At 38.6% G+C, this 19,328-nt stretch overlaps 1 protein-coding gene across 11 annotated transcripts in view; it reads left to right on the top strand.

Annotated features, from left to right (window-relative positions):
* Positions 1-19,328, top strand: part of RPS6KC1 (ribosomal protein S6 kinase C1) — a 321,171-nt gene that overhangs the window by 121,673 nt on the left and 180,170 nt on the right. For all 11 annotated transcript variants that reach the window (XM_058700929.1, XM_058700930.1, XM_058700928.1 and 8 more), the window contains 2 exons: positions 17,594-17,641; positions 18,793-18,925. In XM_058700929.1, coding sequence (XP_058556912.1) covers positions 17,594-17,641; positions 18,793-18,925 — 181 coding nt within the window. The remainder of the gene's footprint in view (positions 1-17,593; positions 17,642-18,792; positions 18,926-19,328) is intronic.

The raw sequence follows: 19,328 nt of genomic DNA, 5'->3' as shown, positions 1-19,328 counted from the left end.
TGGTTCATGGAATTGAGCCCTACACCGGGCTCTGCGCTGACAGTGTGGAGTCTGTTTGGGATTCTCCCTCTCTTCTCTCTCTGACTCTCCCCTGCTCCCTCTCACTCTCAAATAAGTAAACTTAAAAATTTCTTTAAAAGAGTATATAAAATGAATTCTGTGCTTGCAAAACCCTTTATGTGCGCTTTCGATGTTAATTATTAGGTAAATAGCGTATTTTTGTTCCAGAGAACTCAAATTCTTTTAGTATTTAAAGGATGATTCTCTAAAATACTTTTAGGGATCGGTTTTTATGGCAGTTTTATTATAAGACAACCTAAGTAATTTCAAAGTAAAGGGAGTCGTTTCATTTTACTAGCTATGCTTTGGGTGTATCATCTCAGTCCTCAAAAGGACTTTAAGGTCATCTGACCCATTGCATTACGGATCTTTTGGCCCATCTCTGGTGCCCCACTTTCAGTTTCAGGGCCTTTTATTTATCCATTTAACAAACTTCTTTTGAATGCTGTCCTGTGGCAGGCACTGTGTTAGGTGCTGGGAATATGATGCTACAAAGACGGTTTCTCTTTGGTCTAGCAGGAGAGATAAGTCAGTCTGTCAATTCTAAAGCGGCATAGAAGGGGCTGTAAAGAAGCATGAATAAAAATAGAGCTACTTATGCCTCAAAGTCCATTGTACACATTTGAAACTCAGAGGGTCTTTTTTTTCTCTTGAGCCAAATACTGCTGCGGTAAGTCTTAATACTCTCCTCCAATAATCAGTTTGTAGTTATTTCAGGATAGTTACGTTGTCTTTCCAATTGGTATTATTTTTATGTTTATTCCTTCTAGTTTTATGTTGCTTGCATTGGCCTAATTCCAGTCTGTTGAAGTATCTTTGGGTCTTCCTTGTACAAATTTTTATTTTTCTCAGGGTTAATAAATTACCCATTGTTTTTAATTTGCTTATTTTTTTCTGTGTACCTATCATTTATTCCTAAACCCTCTGATACAACTTTAAAACATCTCAATACAATTAGACACCTTGGGAAATCCATCAGATCTGTGGTTTTCTCAGAGCATTGTCTACGGGATCCCCTCCTCGTTTGCTCCATCCTAGATTGGTTTGTCCCTTGGCCTGCTACATTGCTTACCTCTTCATTCCTCCATTTTCTGTTATTCTGACACTTCCCTTCATCATTCTTGTATATTGTGTTTCAATTCCAGATCCTTTGTATGTGGCCTGTTTTCTTCCCCTCTCTCTCTTTTGCTGGAGGTCTCTAGAATCTTCTCTTTGTTCTGAGAACTCCAAATTTCCGAAATTTCACAATGATATGTTTTGCTCTAGGATTTTTTTTTTTTTTTTCCTTTTATTGAGCTGGGCATTTGGTAGCCTTCAATTTGGGTAACACTCCAGATGTTTTGCTAGGAGACCTAATGAATGTCAGAATCTGTGTATCTTTTAGATCAATTGGTTTCCTTAGAAAAGAACCTTACCATCTCCTACCTAGGGAGCTAGTCTAAGACCAGCAGCATTCTGGGAACCAGTGGTGGAAGGGGGACTGATGGCCTCACCAACTCAACGTGCAGGTTTTTCATAATGCCCTTGTTTTCGGTACACTCCTTGATTCCACTCTCAATGCCTGTAGTATTTCAGAGAATAAACCTCTCGTCTTTTGCAGGGAGGAGGAGGGCAGCTGCCTGGCTGGCTGTTTTCCCAGTCTTGTTTTCAGGAAATACCTGGTACCTCTTATTTTTGGAGTTCTGCAGTAAGAATTGGCTTGCTTTTTGTTGGTTTTCCTACCTAGAGACATTTGGCATGTTTTTTATCTTCTAAAATTTTGCCGTCTGTTCTCATCTCTCATGTTTTCTTTGTAGTTATCATTGTGTATCTTTTAAAATTTCTTTACTGTTATTTAGTGACATTTTTATGGGGGGTAGTGACCTATATTTAAGAGAGTGTTACATTTAATACATTGTATAGCCCATTTCACACCTCACAGCATCTGTAATTCTGACCAGCATGTCTTTGTTGACCTTTTTCAAGTTGTTAACAAATGTTTTCAGCAAAATAGGGAAGAGTCCTATAGGTGACGTACAGCTAGTGTAATTATTTCAGGTTGACCCAGTACCCTCTAGGTACTGGCGTTTACAGCTAACCTATCTTTCCTTCAGCTGTATTTCAGATTAAAATTTCGGCATCCCAAATCGTGTAAGTTTCAAAGTCTGCATTATTTTCTTTATCCCCCTTTTAAGATGTACCATCATGTGCCTCTAGTCTGCTTTTCCTCCAGTTCATTGTTAGCACTGCTGCCAGAATAATTCATAAAGCCGATGCTGTAGAAAAATGATCTTTCTGGGGCGCCTGGGTGGCTCAGTTGGTTAAGTGTCCGACTTTGGCTCAGGTCATGCTCTCATAGTGCTTGAGTTCAAGCCCGGAATCAGGCTCCGTGCTGAGAGTTCAGAGCCTGAAGCCTGCTTGGGGTTCTGTCTCCCTGTCTCTCTGCCCCTCCCCAACTCACACATGCTCTGTCTCTCTATCTCTCAAAAATAAACAAACAGTAAAAAAAAAAAAAAAGACCTTTCTAAAACTAAAAACTCTCTTGCTTAAAATCCTTTAATACTTTAACATAGTTTTCAGTTCTAACTTCTTAGCTAAGTCTACCAAGACCTTTGTGATCTCGCCCCTATTTTCTGGATTGATTCTCAGATTGTCCAACACTCCCCTCCCTCACCCCCAGACCACCACAGTGTGCTCTCCTGGTTATAGCACTATTGAACTTGAAAGGTGTAGAAAACATCATGTTTCACACATGATGTACCTACCTGCCTGCCTAGAGTGACTTTTGCTTTTCTTCCTTACTTAATTTCATCTCATTCATAATTATTGTCCTTTTGGAAGGCTCCCTTGCTTACCTGTACTGTCTGATTTAAATATCTTTTGCTGTGTCCTTTTAATGTCTTTAACTTATTTGTCACAGCATTCATTCCTATTTTATGGTAGTTTTGTCTTTTTATTTTTTTTAAATGTTTATTCATTTTTGAGAGAGAGAGCGCATGAGCAGGTGCAGGGCAGAGAGAGAGGGGGACAGAGGATCCAAAGTGGGCTCCGCGCTGACAGCAGTGAGCCTGATGCGGGGCTCGAACTCACAAGCTGTGATATCATGACCTGAGCTGGAGTCAGACGTTCAGCCAGCTGAGCCACCCAGGTGCCCCTGTATGGTAGCTTTGGTATTACTTCTGTGCCTCCCACAAGCCTTCAAATACCTTATATGATCAAGCCTTTTTCTTCTTTTTTTTTAAATTAACGTTTTTATTTTGGCACAGTATTTACAGACATCTATTAGACAGAAAATGTAGTCTAAATCCTGTGCTCAACATATGTGTCTTTGGAGAATAAATCTCTAAAACATGTCAAACACCAGCTTATTAACTGTATCTTATTTAATTTTGTATTTGGGGCATTTAGTGTAGTAGCTTGCAGATAACAGATACTCAATATATAAAACTGTTGAAAGAAATGAATGAATGAACAATACCTCCCTCCTCACATTATCTCTAAAAAAAGGGGAGGCCATTTATTCTGATTGGACTGTCTCCTCACCATTTCTCTGTATGTTTTTTTTTTCCCTCCCATTTCTGTTTCTTCATTTATTCATTCAGCAATGATTTACTGAGCTGCTGCCGTGCATCAAGTGTGGTATTAGCCACTGGAAGATACAATGGTGAACAAAATACACCTAATGTCTGCCCCCTCAGAGTTTATAATTCAGTGGGAAATATTAATAAACGGAGTTACGGCCCAGGGTGAAAAGTGCTTTGTGTGAAGGAAGTGCACTAAGATACTGTGAGAACACACAGGAGGCCACCTTGCTGGGGCTCTCCATGGGCTTCTCAAAGTAAGCAAAGCAAGGGCAGGAGGGATGAGTAGGAAATGTTCCAAGCTGAAAGAATAGTATATACGTGCTTGTGGGAGTCTTTCAGAGCATGCTTTCTCCCTAACTACTTCAGCCCTTTCGATTCTTCTTTCTTGCCCATCTATATTTAGTCCCTTTTTCACAACTTAGCCGAAGCTTACCTCCTCCATGACTCTATGCTCATTTTTTCTGTCTTTGAATTAAGCTCAGCATTCAGTTGTGTATTATTTTCACTTGTATGACTTTAGTTGCCTTAAATATATCGTTAACCTGTCGTGGAGGGCAGGAACTGTATCTTATTCCTCTTTATTTTTTCTGATAATGCCTGACTACATACAATGCTGTCCATTCAGTAGGGATTTAGTAAACGCTTGTTGAATAATTGTAAAGGGATCGAAAAGAGACGGTTTATGTGTTTTAAGATTTCAAATACTCTGTGAATCTGCACCTCAAGATGTACCTTACCTGCTGGATCACACTAAGACGGTAGGAAGGTAGTTTGAACTGAAAATTGTCAAAACATTCCTCTCCATGTGCCACCTCCCCTTTTCCTTTTTCTCGGAGTACACCTGTATTCTAGATTATTGGGGTACTTTGTTGCAGTCATTGAAATTTTCAGTTTGGGAATGAGTGTTGTGTCTTTGTGTTTCATATGTGCTGTAAAATATTTTGGAATTTTTCAAAACATGGACGCATTGTATTCTTATATTAAATTATCTAGGTCGTATGAAAACACTTACATTTTAATCAGTACTAGAAGTTCAACTCCATCTGCTACAGAAGTACAAAGCTCATTTAAAACATTTAAAAATAATAGCATTTAAAGCTTCCTTGCTCTTGAGGCATTTTCTTCTGAATTGGAATCAGACTGCCTTTGACATTGTCAATTTAGTTGGATATGTATTGATTGACTTGAAGATGTAGCCTCTAGGGGCGCCTGGGTGGCGCAGTCGGTTAAGCGTCCGACTTCAGCCAGGTCACGATCTCGCGGTCCGTGAGTTCGAGCCCCGCGTCAGGCTCTGGGCCGATGGCTCGGAGCCTGGAGCCTGTTTCCAATTCTGTGTCTCCCTCTCTCTCTGCCCCTCCCCCGTTCATGCTCTGTCTCTCTCTGTCCCAAAAATAAATAAAAAACGTTGAAAAAAAAAATTAAAAAAAAAAAAAGAAGATGTAGCCTCTGTGTCCATCATTATTATAAGATAGCATTTATTAACTGAATACATACTATACTGATTCTGAACACTGTGTAAAAACTTGGTGGACATATTTGGTTTTTAAATTGCACTTTTCAGGGCCTATAAATTGATTGGAGCATATTGATTGGAGCACATCTGGCAGCAGAATGGAAATACTAAATCCGAGCATGAACGAATATAGTTTATATCAGTACTAGAGTATCAGGTTTTTCTAGCAAATGTAATAAGAAGGCTCTAAAGCTAAATAAAACAGACTATACTTAAACATTTTTTTAATGTTGGGGCGCCTGGGTGGCTCAGCCGGTTAAGCATCCGACTTCGGCTCAGGTCACGATCTCGCGGTATGTGGGTTCGAGCCCTGCGTCGGGCTCTGTGCTGACTACTCAGAGCCTGGAGCCTGTGTCAGATTCTGTGTCTCCCTCTCTCACTGACCCTCCCCCGTTCATGCTCTGTCTCTCTCTGTCTCAAAAATAAATAAACGTTAAAAAAAATTTGTTTTTAATGTTTATTTTTTGAGAGAGAGAGAAAGAGACAGCATGAGCGGGGGAGGGGCAGAGAGAGAGGGGGACACAGAATCTGAAGCAGGCTCCAGGCTCTGAGCTGTCAGGACAGAGCCCGACGCAGGGCTCGAACTCATGAACCTTGAAATCATGACCTGAGCTGAAGTCAGATGTTTGACCGACTGAGCCACCCGAGCGCCCGTATACTTTTAATTGAATTAATTTTCATCTGAATTTAACAGTGTCAAGTCATTATCCCAAGTGAACTTCAGAATTCAAACCAGAGAAATAAAATAAATGGTTTCATTATGGAATGGAATGGCATGAGCTGAACTTAGGCCTGCAAACCCAGAACTTCAGAGTGTTAACCTCTGTTTCGCATAATCTCTTTGTGGCCTTGGGCAAGTTGCTTCACAAAAACCAAAAACAGACAATCAAAATGAGAATGACAGAGGTGGAGAGATCTTGCTTTTAAAGCATTTGGATCTGAGAAGAGCCTCCTAAGTGGATGTTTTTTGTAGCTCTTCAACATTTCTGTTTTAAACCCAATTTTTCTGTCTTTTATATTCTGCCTTCTGCTACATTTATATCCAGTTTTCTTACAAAGACACACCATGTCCTTTGGAAACAGGTTTCATGAAGTAATAAGATGTATAGGCCTAGGATTCGAAAAATTATACAGAGTAAAACTCTTCTTTCATATATGTATGTAAAAGACATTTTTGTGATAACTTTATTGTTCACTAGATCATTAGCCTCACATTCATGGTAGGAGACGTCTTTGAGGAATGGCTTACATTCACTGACATTTGGCTAATAGGAATATAAGAGATTTTAAATTCATGTTTGCAGTTGAAATATTTACTCCCTGGATTATTTCCTGGAGAATCACATCTTTTTTGCATTGCTTCAGGGCTGGACTGGAGTTAGCTATTTGCCTAAAGATGAATAATCCAGGGGTTTGACTAAGTGACTTCTAGATGGGAAATGGAGAAACGTTTTTTTGGATCCTTTTTATCTTTTCTGATCCTGATATTAGTCTGTCAAAAGAAGCTTTGCCAACCCAATTTCAGTGCCTCTTGAAGGAATAAAACAGTGTAGGAAGGAGTGGCCTTTGCATTTTGAGTAAATTACTTGTATTTGCAGATCTGTTTTAGCACCACCAAAATATGCTTATTTGCTTTTTCTAATATGATTCATAATATATTCATCGTGATGGGATTCTGGGGTGATTGTAGGGGTTCAGAGCTGACAGCCAAGAAGGAATTCTTAAAGACGTCTGTGGTGCAAAAGTGATTTCATTAAAGCCTGGGACAGGACCTGTGGGCAGAAAGAGCTGCACTGGGGTTGTGAAGAATGACTGATTATATACCTTCAGGTTGGGAGGGGCTTAGGGATAGCCTAAGTCTCTAAGGAATTTTGGAAGCAAGATTTCCAGGATCTTGAGGGGCTTGCTGTTCTTAGGAAAATGCCATTTATTACCTTTTAGTAAAACCTCAGTCATGAGACCCTTCAGATTTGTATCAGGGGGCCATTAGCTTGGAGTATGATTGCCAACATATACTTGGGGGTTAAAGATAAAGGAGGTTTGCAAAGGAATTTTTATGTGTTTGAGGAGACTCATGGGATCCTGGGGGGTCAGGATAATGTTGAGCCAAGATTCCCTTTTGTCCCCAGCAAAATGTTATTGAGGCAGCTGAGTTCCTAGAGGAAGGTCACTCTGCCTGTTTCAAGGACTTGTCAAGGGAGTAGGCAGTAAGGGAATTTAATTTTTCATTTGCCTTTGTTTCCCACATCACCATGGCAAGTGCTTTTTAAACCCCCTTGCATCTTGATGAGGGTGGTATTAGGGCTCTAGGAAACGGAGTCTATAGATTTCTGGCGATTAGGTTATGGATAAGATTGCCTTTTTCTTGCAGTTTACTAAGTTGTCCGGGAACTGAAGGAGACTCCTTTCCTGCATGACTGTGGTCTCTATCAGTCAATCACTTGTTTTCTTTCCTTTCCTTTGTTCTTGGGCAGTCAGGAGTTTCCCAGGAATATCACACATATCCTACCTGGCACAGGTGGGTTGGGGGGGTGTGCTAGCTTGTACTTTGCCCTCAGCTTGCCTTATGCTCCCTCACCAATAGCATATCTGCGAAGATGAATTTATTCTGGTAGCATTTATTTTTAGCTATCACAGTGACAAAGTATGGTCCTTAAAAAAATCACCGTGATCATTATTGAAGTTACTAAGTACACAAAGGCGTAAATTGGGTTCACCTAGGTTGTGGAGATCATAGATAGTTGCACTCAACAGGTTAGGGCTATATTCAGTTTAAATAGAGGGCAGGACAAATGGGCTTCATTATGACAGTTCTTATGGTATATAAATGCTTAATAATGCCCTGATTTTAAATTAATTTATAACTAATTCCCTATGGAAGCTTTGAAGAATTTTTAAAAATATGGATTAATATAGAATTAATGCAAACCAAATGCGTCTGTTGCCATTTTAAAGCCAAGAATTAAAAGATGTTTTTGTTATTATTTTCTAAAAAATATTTTCTATATTGATTTTCTCCTAACTGCATTTAAAATATGGGGAAAAAACCCCATAAAACCCAGAAAGCAAAAATGACATACAAGAAAGCTTCCTACTAGTTGATTTCTTTTAAGATGAATATATGCCAATTATTCAGTATTCTGGTAGAATGTAGCCAGGTTCTTCAGATTCTCTGTTTTTAATATTTTAAGAGACGTGATAATATTTTGTTTCTATATGAAATATTGTGGCAAATAGAATCATTGCCTTAGAAATCAGGCTTTTTAATTGTCATTTTGTAGATATTTTTATAAAACTAATCTCAGAAAGTACATTTTCCTTGGGTAACATTTGGATTGTGGGTATGATGGTACCTAGAAACCTTTCAGAACAAAGTACCTTATATGACTGCATAAAAGAAACCTTGATTATTATTCATAGACGGATTAAAATACCTTAGCTTTTATATTTCATTTTATTCGTTGTATCCTTATTTTGAATAAAATTATGGGCCACTCTAAATGTGGCTAATCGGCCCCTGCACTTTTTTTTTAAAGGCAAAAAAATCATCACATTCACTTAATTTACTTAAGTCAATCCCATTAGAGGGAGTATGTCTCTTGTCTTTCTGTTCAACCACGAGAATCCCCTGTGACCTTGGGTATGTATTCTAAGAGGTGACTGATGGTTCATGATGTTCTGTATTTTCTGGGAGCTTGCCTGTTGCCTGCCTCTGGGTCCGTCATCCCCCTTATGCTGACTTAGGCAGTATTAGGCAGTCTCTTATCTTCGGGCTTTGATGCATATGTTCTGAAGGTGGCCACAGTGACTTTGGGTAGCAGCAGATGGTAAACCTTCAGGCTGCCACCGGCTGTACTGGGGTTAAGTTGGAAAGTTAACGTTTGATGAAGAATCAGCAGTGCATATGAAAGAGCTTTCACTGCTGAAGTATCTTTTAATTAAAACATTAGCATACTAAAACCTTTGCAAATGTCTGGGCATTTAAAGAAATCGAGCATTAGTTGTTTTCTTATAGGGAAATTAGTTATTTACCAGCTTAGTTTGGTGTCGCTTGCATTTCCTAATGTGGTTCTTTCCTCCCTTTTCCTGCGCCACTTTGCCTGTAGTTAAGACAAATACTAGATAAACTGACATAGGAAATGTTTTTAGTAGTTAAACGTACTTCTGTAAACCCTCAGAGGTTTTTTTTGAGTTCTCGTATTTTGAATCAGAATTGTGGATCTATTACCTCCCTACAATCCGGGTAGATTTGTTCTTTTGTTTCCGACCTTTGAAGAGATTGTGTGGTTGTATAGAAGCTTGAAGAACTCACCTTGCCTCAAAGAGATATTTCACCCTGTTCTAAATTGTTGGTGATTTTTTTTGACTTAGCCACCAGTCCACAGCGCAGTATCCTTTTTGGATTGTTTGTTCACCTACTTCATGATACTGTGCCATGGTTTGAAAGTCCTAGCACAAATAAAACACTGGTAAGACTCGTAAGGATTTTGTTGGTTTGTTTGTTTCCCTTAAATCCTTTATCCCCGGGGTACCTTTTAGGGGTGCCTGGGTGATTCAATCGATTAAGCATCCAACTTTTGATGACTTTTCAGCTCAGGTCATGGGGTCATGAGATCAAGCCCAGCATTGGGCTCCACACTGGGCATGGAGCCTGCTTAGGATTCTCTCTGTCTCTCTGTCTCTGTCTCTCTCTCTCTCTCTCTCTCTCAAAAAAAAACAAAAAAATCTGGGGGTACCTTTCATGCTTTGTTAAACATAGATCCTTGAGACTAGTAAAATGAAAATATCCTTGAGGTTACAGTTACAAAGTATCTATGTCAAATTTCACTCTTCATATTTGAATGCTTCGCAGTGAAATACTTTTGTGAGCATATGACCATGGAGGACAGATTGGTTTAATGGCATAACATGAGAGAAGCGCCTCTCCACAGTCTGGTCATGCTGATGCTCTTGTCACTGCAGCTTCTGATGGACAAAAACTGTAGACTCAACATCTTTTTTAAAAAAAATTTTTAAAAAGTTTATCATTTATTTTTGAGAGAGAGAGAGAGAGAGAGACGGTCAGTCAGTGCGTGTGAGCCTGGGAGGGGCAGAGAGAGGGGGAGGATAGAGAATACTGAGCAGCCTCCGCACTTTCAGTGCAGAGCCAGACGCAGGGCTCCATGCGACAAACCATGAGATCATGACCTGAGCTGAAATCAAGAGTCGGATGATTACCTGACTGAGCCACTGAGGCCCCCTGTGGGCTCACCATCTTTTACTTTTGGAGTTGCTGGCGGTGGCACAGGGACTGTTGCTAGCCTTCTGATGTTAAGGCAAGAGAAAGTTAGGGCCCAGTAGGGAGAGTTGTTGGTATTAAAGGTTACCTAGTACTATTCCTTGTTTTCTGGTAGTTGGAATTTTATAAGAGATGTCATGAGAATAAGGTATGGAATTAAATAAGAGTGGAAATACAGTTTGAATACTAAGCATACAAAATGAGATGGGTTTTTGCAGTAAATAGAAATAACTTTATTATCATCACATGGTATCAGGGAGGAAGCAAAGATTTAGTGCCCTCGTTTTGTTGCTTAAAGCTGTTTCTGCGGAGGCACCTTGGTGACTTAGTTGGTTACGTTTCCAACTCTTGATCTCAGCTCAGGTCTTGATCTCAGGCTTGTGAGTTCAGTTCCCACATTGGGCTCCATGCTGGGCGTGAAGTCTATTAAAAAAAAATTCTGCATAAAAGTAAGATTACCAATTTCTGTAATACTGCCAAGATGGGTTCAGTTGATAATTTATCTAATAATGGTTAAGTTAGTTTTTAACAGAGGACAGTAAGTATATTCTTATCTGGCTGAAACTCTGTTGAGAAAAAGTGTCTTCAACTTGCAGAGTTGGGCTTCCATTTTTTCTCTGGCTTCTTTCTTATTGATCCCATTCTTTTCAAGATGTTTATTTATATGTGAATTCCCAGTAGTATAACTTAACACAACTTCTGAAGTCCATTCAGATTACATCTAGCAAACACAAATAGTAGTGTGATGTCATTAAGGGAAAGCCTGTGCTTGTCCAATATGACTATCTCTGTAGACTTTTTTTTTTTTTAACTTTTATTAATTGTTCTAGAATCCTGTGAAGTAACTGGCACCAAAGTAGAGATAGATAGATATTCCCTCAAATTTACTCACATAATCTTTTTTTTTTTTTTTTTTTTTTTTTTATTTATTTTTGGGACAGAGAGAGACAGAGCATGAACGGGGGAGGGGCAGAGAGAGAGGGAGACACAGAATCGGAAGCAGGCTCCAGGCTCTGAGCCATCGGCCCAGAGCCCGACGCGGGGCTCGAACTCACGGACCGCGAGATCGTGACCTGGCTGAAGTCGGACGCTTAACCGACTGCGCCACCCAGGCGCCCCACATAATCTTTCTTTTGAAAGGAATTGGAGCTAAAGTTATTTTCAGAGACTTACATACATTGAATGTCAACATTTAAATTTGTAAACAGCTTCAAGAGTGGGTGACACTTAATCCTCACCAGAGGAAAGCCTTCACACTTCCTCACCACAATGATAGTGTCTTATAGGAGCATCTCTCTCTTTTCTCCAAATTTATTCTTCCTGTGCTTTAAGAAAAAATCATCTGATGCTTTTGATATATGGCCCCACCCCTCCTGTCTTCCCACAAGTGGTGCCTAGGTAAATATCAGGCCTTCCTTATTGTAATGGATAGAAAAACCTAGACTACATCAGTTGAAGCCTTTCCTGCCACCGTTATGAAAGGAGAGTGGGCAAGTCTCATTGTGCTGGTGGAACTGAAGAACAGATGAGGCCAATCCTTAAGGGATAAGTTGTCTGCTTTTTCTTCCCCCCCCCCCCCCCCCAGTTAGAGGCAGTCATTCTATATATTACGTCGGGCAAAGATGGAGTAATCTCTTCTGTTAGACCATATGCTAATATAGTGCTGATAAGTGAGAGTGAAAAATGAAAGGGAGAAATACATTAATTGTATTCTCTCAATAAGGTATGATATCCAAGGTAATTATTTCATGACAGTTTTAGTTAGAGTACTTGTTTTATCATGAAATAAAAGATGGTTTTAGGAGCCTTTTATTGGAAAAGACAATTGTATCAAATTAGTACCAAATTAGATTTTTGTCTTTATAAAGGTGAGCAAACCCATGAGCAGTTTTTAAATTGATGTGTTCTAGTCCACAAATGAACAAATTCTGTTTGAGGGTTAAAGAAGCTATTATTTTGTCCTTTATGCTGACAGCTTCATTACAGATTAGCCTACTGTTGGCATTAAAAAAATGTTTGGCTCCTTATGATCTTTGTGCATGCAACTATAATATTAATGCAGTGCCATAGCACTGTTCATTAAGAAATGACTTTAAATGAGGTTGAAGCGTGTAAATTTGGAAAGATACAGATGTTAAATGCAGTCGTTTCTCTTTGTATACAGCCGTATGGCTAATAATTTCCAAGTGGCTAAAGCTCTTGTTAGCAGGAGTGCTGGTGTGTTAAGAATGGCTCTATAAATAACTTTAAGAACTGAAGTTGAAGGTGCTTCTTTTAAAGACTATTGTTAACTAAACATTATTGCCAAACAGATGGAAAGCATTCACCAGCCTGATGTTTTTAGGTCTAATTATATTATCACCAGCCCTGTACGGCTCAGTTGAAGAGGTGTATCCAGAGGCCAATTTATAATCATTTAGCCAACACCTGTTTGGGAGAAATTGACAGTCAAAGGGCACATTTAAAAAAAAATCACATATGTTCTTGTGTTTATTGCCTCAATGTGAACGTTGTCTAGTTGCAAACAAACTTGGTAGGAGAAGAAAGTAAATGCAAACAGAGCATCACTTCCCAGCCATGTTTGTCGATCTTAATTTGGTCTTTTTATCTGATCCACTTCATGCTTCATGGCTAAGTAAGATCAGCAAAGAATCACTCCTGATTCATGTGGATATATTCTGTTCAGCCAGTTAAGAGGTTTCTGGTAGACAAAAGAAATTCTTTTGTACATCTTCCATACCTTTTATCTCGTGAAATGTTTTCTGTTTCATAGAGATGTATCTTATTTAAAGAAGATTGACATTCTGGTGAGTGGCTTAAGACAGTCACAACTTGGTACAAAGACACAGAGGATTTAAGGAACACTACAAGCTCGATAGAGGTTTATTAAGCTCTCTGCAAAGGCAGAGGGAGGACCGAAGTGTCTCCTTTTACACATACGACATGTTAAATGAAGTCTCAAAGTTCAAGCTCTTTGAATGTGGTTCCATGCTTTGGAGATTCAAGATTGCATATAGCTCAAGGGGAAATTATGGGGAGAATAGGTGTATTTTATCAGAAAATAGTTTGGGCCTGATGTCCCCACTAACTCTTTCATTTTAGTGTTTTTTCCCTCTTTTGGCATATTTCTTTATTGAAAGATTTATATATATCTCTTCTATCTTATCACCCATTATTAACCCAGAGCAGTCTGGCTTCTGCTCCAGCAGTTCACAGCATAATACAGTATTGAAAGTTACCAACAGTTTCCTAACTGCCTGAGGCAGTAATCGATTCTCAGTTTCAATAGTTTTCTGGATCTTTCTCTTTAGGCAAGGGGAACAAAAGGAAAAATAGACAAATGGGACAACATTAAACTAAAAACCTTTGTACAGGAAGGAGACCATCAATAAAATGAAAAAGCAGCCTACTGAATGGAAGAAGATATTTGCAGATGATATATCTGATAAGGGATTAATATCCAAAAATATAAATAACTCATACAACTCAACACCAAAAACAAATCTGATTAAAAAATGGGAGAGAACCCGAATAGACATTTTTCCCAAGGATACATACAGGTGGCCTACAGACATGAGAAAACATATCTAATCATCATGAGAATGCAAGTCAAAACCACAGCAAAGTATCACCTCATAATAATCAGAATGGCTAGTATTCAAAAGATAAGAAATAACAAGTGTTGGGGAGGATGTGGAGAAAAGGGAATACTCATGCACTGTTGGTGGGAATATACATTGGTGCATCTGCTGTGGAAAACAGCACGGAGGTTCCTCAAAAAATTAAAAATAGAAATACTGTATAATCCAGTAATTCCACTGTTGGGTATTTACCTGAAGAAAATAAAAACACTAATTCGAAGAGATTATATGCACCCCTATGTTTACTGAAATGTTATTTACGATAGCCAAGATATGGAAGCAACCTCAGTGTCCATCTATAGATGAATGGATAAAGAACATGTGGTGCATGTACACAGTGGAAAATTAGCCACAAAAAAGGATGACATCTTGCCATTCATGACAACATGGATGTAACTAGAGAATATTATGCTAAATGGCATAAATCAGACAAAGACAAATGCCATTTGATTTCACTTATGTGTGGAATCTACAAAACAACAAATGAACAAACGAAAAATAATAACAGACTCATAAATATGGAGATACAAAGCTTGTGGTTGCCAGAGAGGAGGGTTGTTGGGGGTATAGGCGAAACAGGTGAACGGAATTAAGATGTACAGACTTACAGTTATAAAATAAATGACGAGAATAAAAAGGACAGCATAGGGAATATAGTCAATAATATTGTAATAACTTTGTATGGTAGACAGATGGTAACTACACTTACTGTGGTAAGCATTTCATAGTGTATATGATATGATTGTTGAATCACTACTTGAAACTAATAATATTGTAGGTCAGCTATATTTTAATTTAAAAAAAGCCAGTCACAAAGGAAAAATAGATATACCTATCTCATTGGATTGTTCAGTGCATTATATCGTTTAATTCTTTGAAATCCAGCACAGTGTAAACATTTCGTTGGGGGTACAGTCTCATGTTTTTAGGTGTTATTTTGATGGAGAATGCTCAAATATGAAACTTTAGTCCCAACTTATTTTCTAAGCTCCCTTCACATATTGCCATCTGTCTTCTAAGCCTGAATTTGTTCACTATGTTTATTGAACATTTATTTACTATGGGATCGGGATGAGTTATGTGTTGGAGGAAATACAATTTCTACCCTGTATTAGTTTTCTGTTGCTGCCATAACAAATCACCACAAACTTAGCATCTTCAAACAATTAAATTTATTATGTCAAGGTTCTTTGGACCAGAGGCCTGACGTGGGTCATATTGGGCTATAATCAAAGTGCCGGCACTGCTGTGTTCCTTACTGAAGACTCTGGGGAAAACCCACTTTCAAGCTTATTCAGGTGGTAGGTTGAACTCTTTTCTTTGCCGTTGTAGGACTGAACTCTTCCTTACTGGCTATCAGCTGAACACTGGTCTTTGCTTCTAGAAGCTGTCTGCTCCTTCTCATGCTTGTTGGGAGCTGCCGGTGGCCTTTCTCCAGTGCTGACATGCGGGTGTCTGTATCTTAGCACCAGCAACTGTGTAACCCTCTCATACTTAACATCTCTCTGATTTCTCCTGCCCTTATCACTTCTGTGTTTCCACTTCTGGCCAGAGACAGTTCTCTGCGTTTCAGGGTTCGTGGGACTTGATTGAGCCCCCTTGGTAATCCAAGATAATCTGTTTTAAGGTCTGTAGACCTTAATTACATCTGCAAAGTTCTTTTTGCCAGGAACATAACATATTCACAGGTTCTGGAGATTAAGGTATGAACGTCCTTGGCGACCATTATTCTGCCTATGATATACCCATGAAAAGCTTGAAATCTGGTTGGGAGATAGACACATGAACAAATAAAATCAAATTCAAGGGGTTGGTACTGTATACAGTGGGTGAATGAAGAAAGGAGAGAATCAGTGTTATTGAGAGACAGACATTTGAGCTGAATATGGGAAGATGAGTACTTGTTTTAAGGGGCTGTGGGGGGCATATGTCAGGGAGAAGAAGCAATAATAGTGATAGCAATAATAGTTAAATGGCGATACCAAGCATTTTTACAAGATTATTTCACTGAAATTCTCACAAATGGTACATGCTGTTATTATCTACCATTATGGTTTCTATAGATGAAGTTTTAATGTTTTCACATGTAGAATAGGAAGGGTAAAAGTATCTTATAGGTAGTTGAAAGAATTAACATTGATGGCTAAAGCATAGCACATAGTAAACACTTAGTACCTGGTAGGTAAAGAGAAATCAATCCCCTGTCTATAGGCACTCTTCCTATCTGCCAAGGTGGGTGGGGGGAGGGGGTTGCTTGAGGGGGCAGTGGGTGAGATCATGCAGGGTCTTGGAGGTGATTTTTTGGATTTATTGTTTTAAAAGAAAACACTGACTGCTGTTTAGAGAACAGACCATAGGGCAGCAAATGAGGAAGCAGAGAAATCTGTTGGGAGACCATTGTTATAATCCAGGTAGATCTTTGTTTGGATCAGGGTAATAGCTGGCAAGTCAGTTCACATTTTGGGTACATTTTGAGGAGAGAGCTGACAGGATTTGCTAATGGAAAAAGAGGAGCTAGGATGAGTCTTAGATAGAGAAGTAGCACCAAAAGGGAGTCTTAAGTTGGAGCCTGAGTCATTGAGATCATTATACCAAGTTTCTACATAAGGGGTTTTAGGAAGAGAAATGAGACTTCAGCAATGCCTGGATTTTTTTTTTTTTTTTTTTACTTCCTCTTAACCATATATATTCCATAAGGGAACATTTTTCCTTGTAAGAAATACATTTTATTTAATTTATTTTTTTAAGAAATATATTTTAATTTTTTTTTTTAACGTTTATTTATTTTTGAGACCGAGAGAGACAGAGCATGAACGGGGGAGGGTCAGAGAGAGGGAGACACAGAATCTGAAACAGGCTCCAGGCTCTGAGCTGTCAGCACAGAGCCCGACGCGGGGCTTGAACTCACTGACCGCAAGATCATGACCTGAGCCAAAGTCTGCCGCTTAACCGACTGAGCCACCCAGGCGCCCCTAAGAAATATATTTTAAAACAAATTCCTAGATTTGTTTTAAATATATTTCTTAAAAAAATATATAAATAAGTATATACATATGTTCTCTCTATATAGAAATAAGTAAATATATAGAAATGTTTCTAAAATATGGAATTTTTAGAAAAGGAAACTATAATAAAACCCACTTGAAAAAATGGTTTTTTTGACAGCATGCACATGCAAGCGAGTTGGGGAGGGGCAGAAAGAGAGGGAGATGGAGAATCCCACACTGTGAGCACAGAGCCTGACTCAAGGCTCGAACTCACAAACTTGTGAGATCATGACCTAAGCCAAAATCAAGAGTCGGATGCTTAACCCATTGAGCCACCTATGAACCCCAGTAAAACCTACTCTAGATAAGACCGTTTTAAGCCTGTGATTTGGTTACTTAAAGAAAAAAAAATCTATTCAGAAATTAACAACTTCGGTGGAGTCAATTCCAACACTCCCCATTCCCCAAACCTTTAAAGTATAGTTTCAAAAAGTTACAAGTCCATGTTTCATTGTACTGTGAATGATTCATTACTCATGTCTTTTATGTAGGTTTTACTTGTAATGGACACAAGGACAGAGCAGACATTCATTTTAAAAGTAAGTAGAATTTGTATGTTGAATGAATTTAGGAATTTATTTTCAAATTACGCTTCTGGAAGAAAAATATTTAATGTTTTTTCTTGGGTATTTGAATGTTCTTTTGTATTTGTGGTGGTCTGTATTTATTTTACTTCCTGTTTTTTGTCACAGTTGATAAATACTTTATAGCATGCCTTTAGAGGTGGTCATTTGGATAAGTCGAAGACTCATTCCCTCATGTTTAAATATATAGTGTGTACTTTAAATATACCTCTAAAACATTTTGTGTAGTTTGTGAGGACTGCACACAGTTGCCCTTTGATTATGATTACAGTCCCTAAGAACTGAAATTTTGCCTTAAAGTCTCTGTTTCAGGTATTTGGGAAAGTGTTATCTACATTCCTGGCACTCTTTTTTTTTTTTTTTTAATCTAAATTCTAGGAACAAGGAAAGAAACATCCCTCCATTTTGTAATTTCAAAATTGAAATGGCTTATGACAGTACATATTCTAAAATATCCTAATTTAATCATTTCTACAGCATCTAGAGTTAATCAATTTCAGATTAGTTTTATGTATTTTTTTCAGATTCTTACAGCATGGCAGTAAGTTACATTAACAACTGCGGAAACAAATTTCTTTCTGAGTATACTTTATCACTCCCCAGATTTTTAAACCAGGGTAAGACACCAGAAACTATACCCACCTTGTTCCTTTGGAGAAGTCTTCAAATAGTCTTTGTACTGTTTTTGGCCTGAAATTTTAAATCACCTGTTTCATCAGGAATACCTTTTGTGTCTCAGAAATTTGAATGATCTCACAATGTCTACTGTTTTAAAGATCTGTCTATATATGTAAAATAAAACTTAAGAAAAGGTCATAGAGAAATAACTGTGTATCATCCTGATGACTTAGTTTGAGAGCATCTCTAATAAAAACACTGACCCACGTAATTGATTTTAATGGCAGCTTTGTGGCATCTTCCGTTCTCTGGATTCACGCCAGATGCCATCAGCAGAGCCTCCAGGGACTGAGGGGCATAGAGCAGCAGATGAGTGGTTTCTCTGAAGCCCAGAGTAACTCGGATAGATTAGTTTGGTTGATAAACACAGAGCACAGCAGGCTCCAAAGGCAACTGAGGGTACAACTGACCTTTTTGTTCTCTGTCAGGGTCTAAGGAAAAGCAGTGAATACAGCAGGAACAGAAAGACCATCATCCCCCGCTGTGTGCCCAACATGGTGTGTCTGCACAAGTACATCATTTCTGAGGAGTCGGTATTTCTTGTGCTGCAGCACGCGGAAGGTTAGTTTGTAGTTTAAATTGTTTATGGAGCAAAGAATGTCATCATCTCCTTAGCTCTTCCGTTTCCGTAATGTCCTTCTTACTTCTGTCATGGCATGAGCAGATGAAACATATGAAACACGTGTAAGAAACTGTTTCCTTATTCCTCTGCTCTCTTTGAGTTGTGAGGGAAAACGAAAACCCAGGTGAGCAGCGGATTTCATTTGAACTACAGTAACCTTGTTAGATATACATAACTACTTACTTTCTCCTAGAATTGGTCTACTCTGATGAGAACTTTAAGGTGAAGGTGTGCTAAAAGAGCGAGGTTGTATCTTAGGGGTTTTATTTTGTTCTCTGCGAAAAGGATACATTAATGTTAGATGACTTAAAAAGCATCCCCTGAAGAATTAATTAATTACCT

This window comes from Neofelis nebulosa, chromosome 15 (genome assembly GCF_028018385.1).
Source record: "Neofelis nebulosa isolate mNeoNeb1 chromosome 15, mNeoNeb1.pri, whole genome shotgun sequence".
Lineage (NCBI taxonomy): Eukaryota > Metazoa > Chordata > Mammalia > Carnivora > Felidae > Neofelis > Neofelis nebulosa.
The sequence above is the reverse complement of the archived record's forward strand: the minus strand, read 5'-3'. Positions and strand labels throughout refer to the sequence as shown.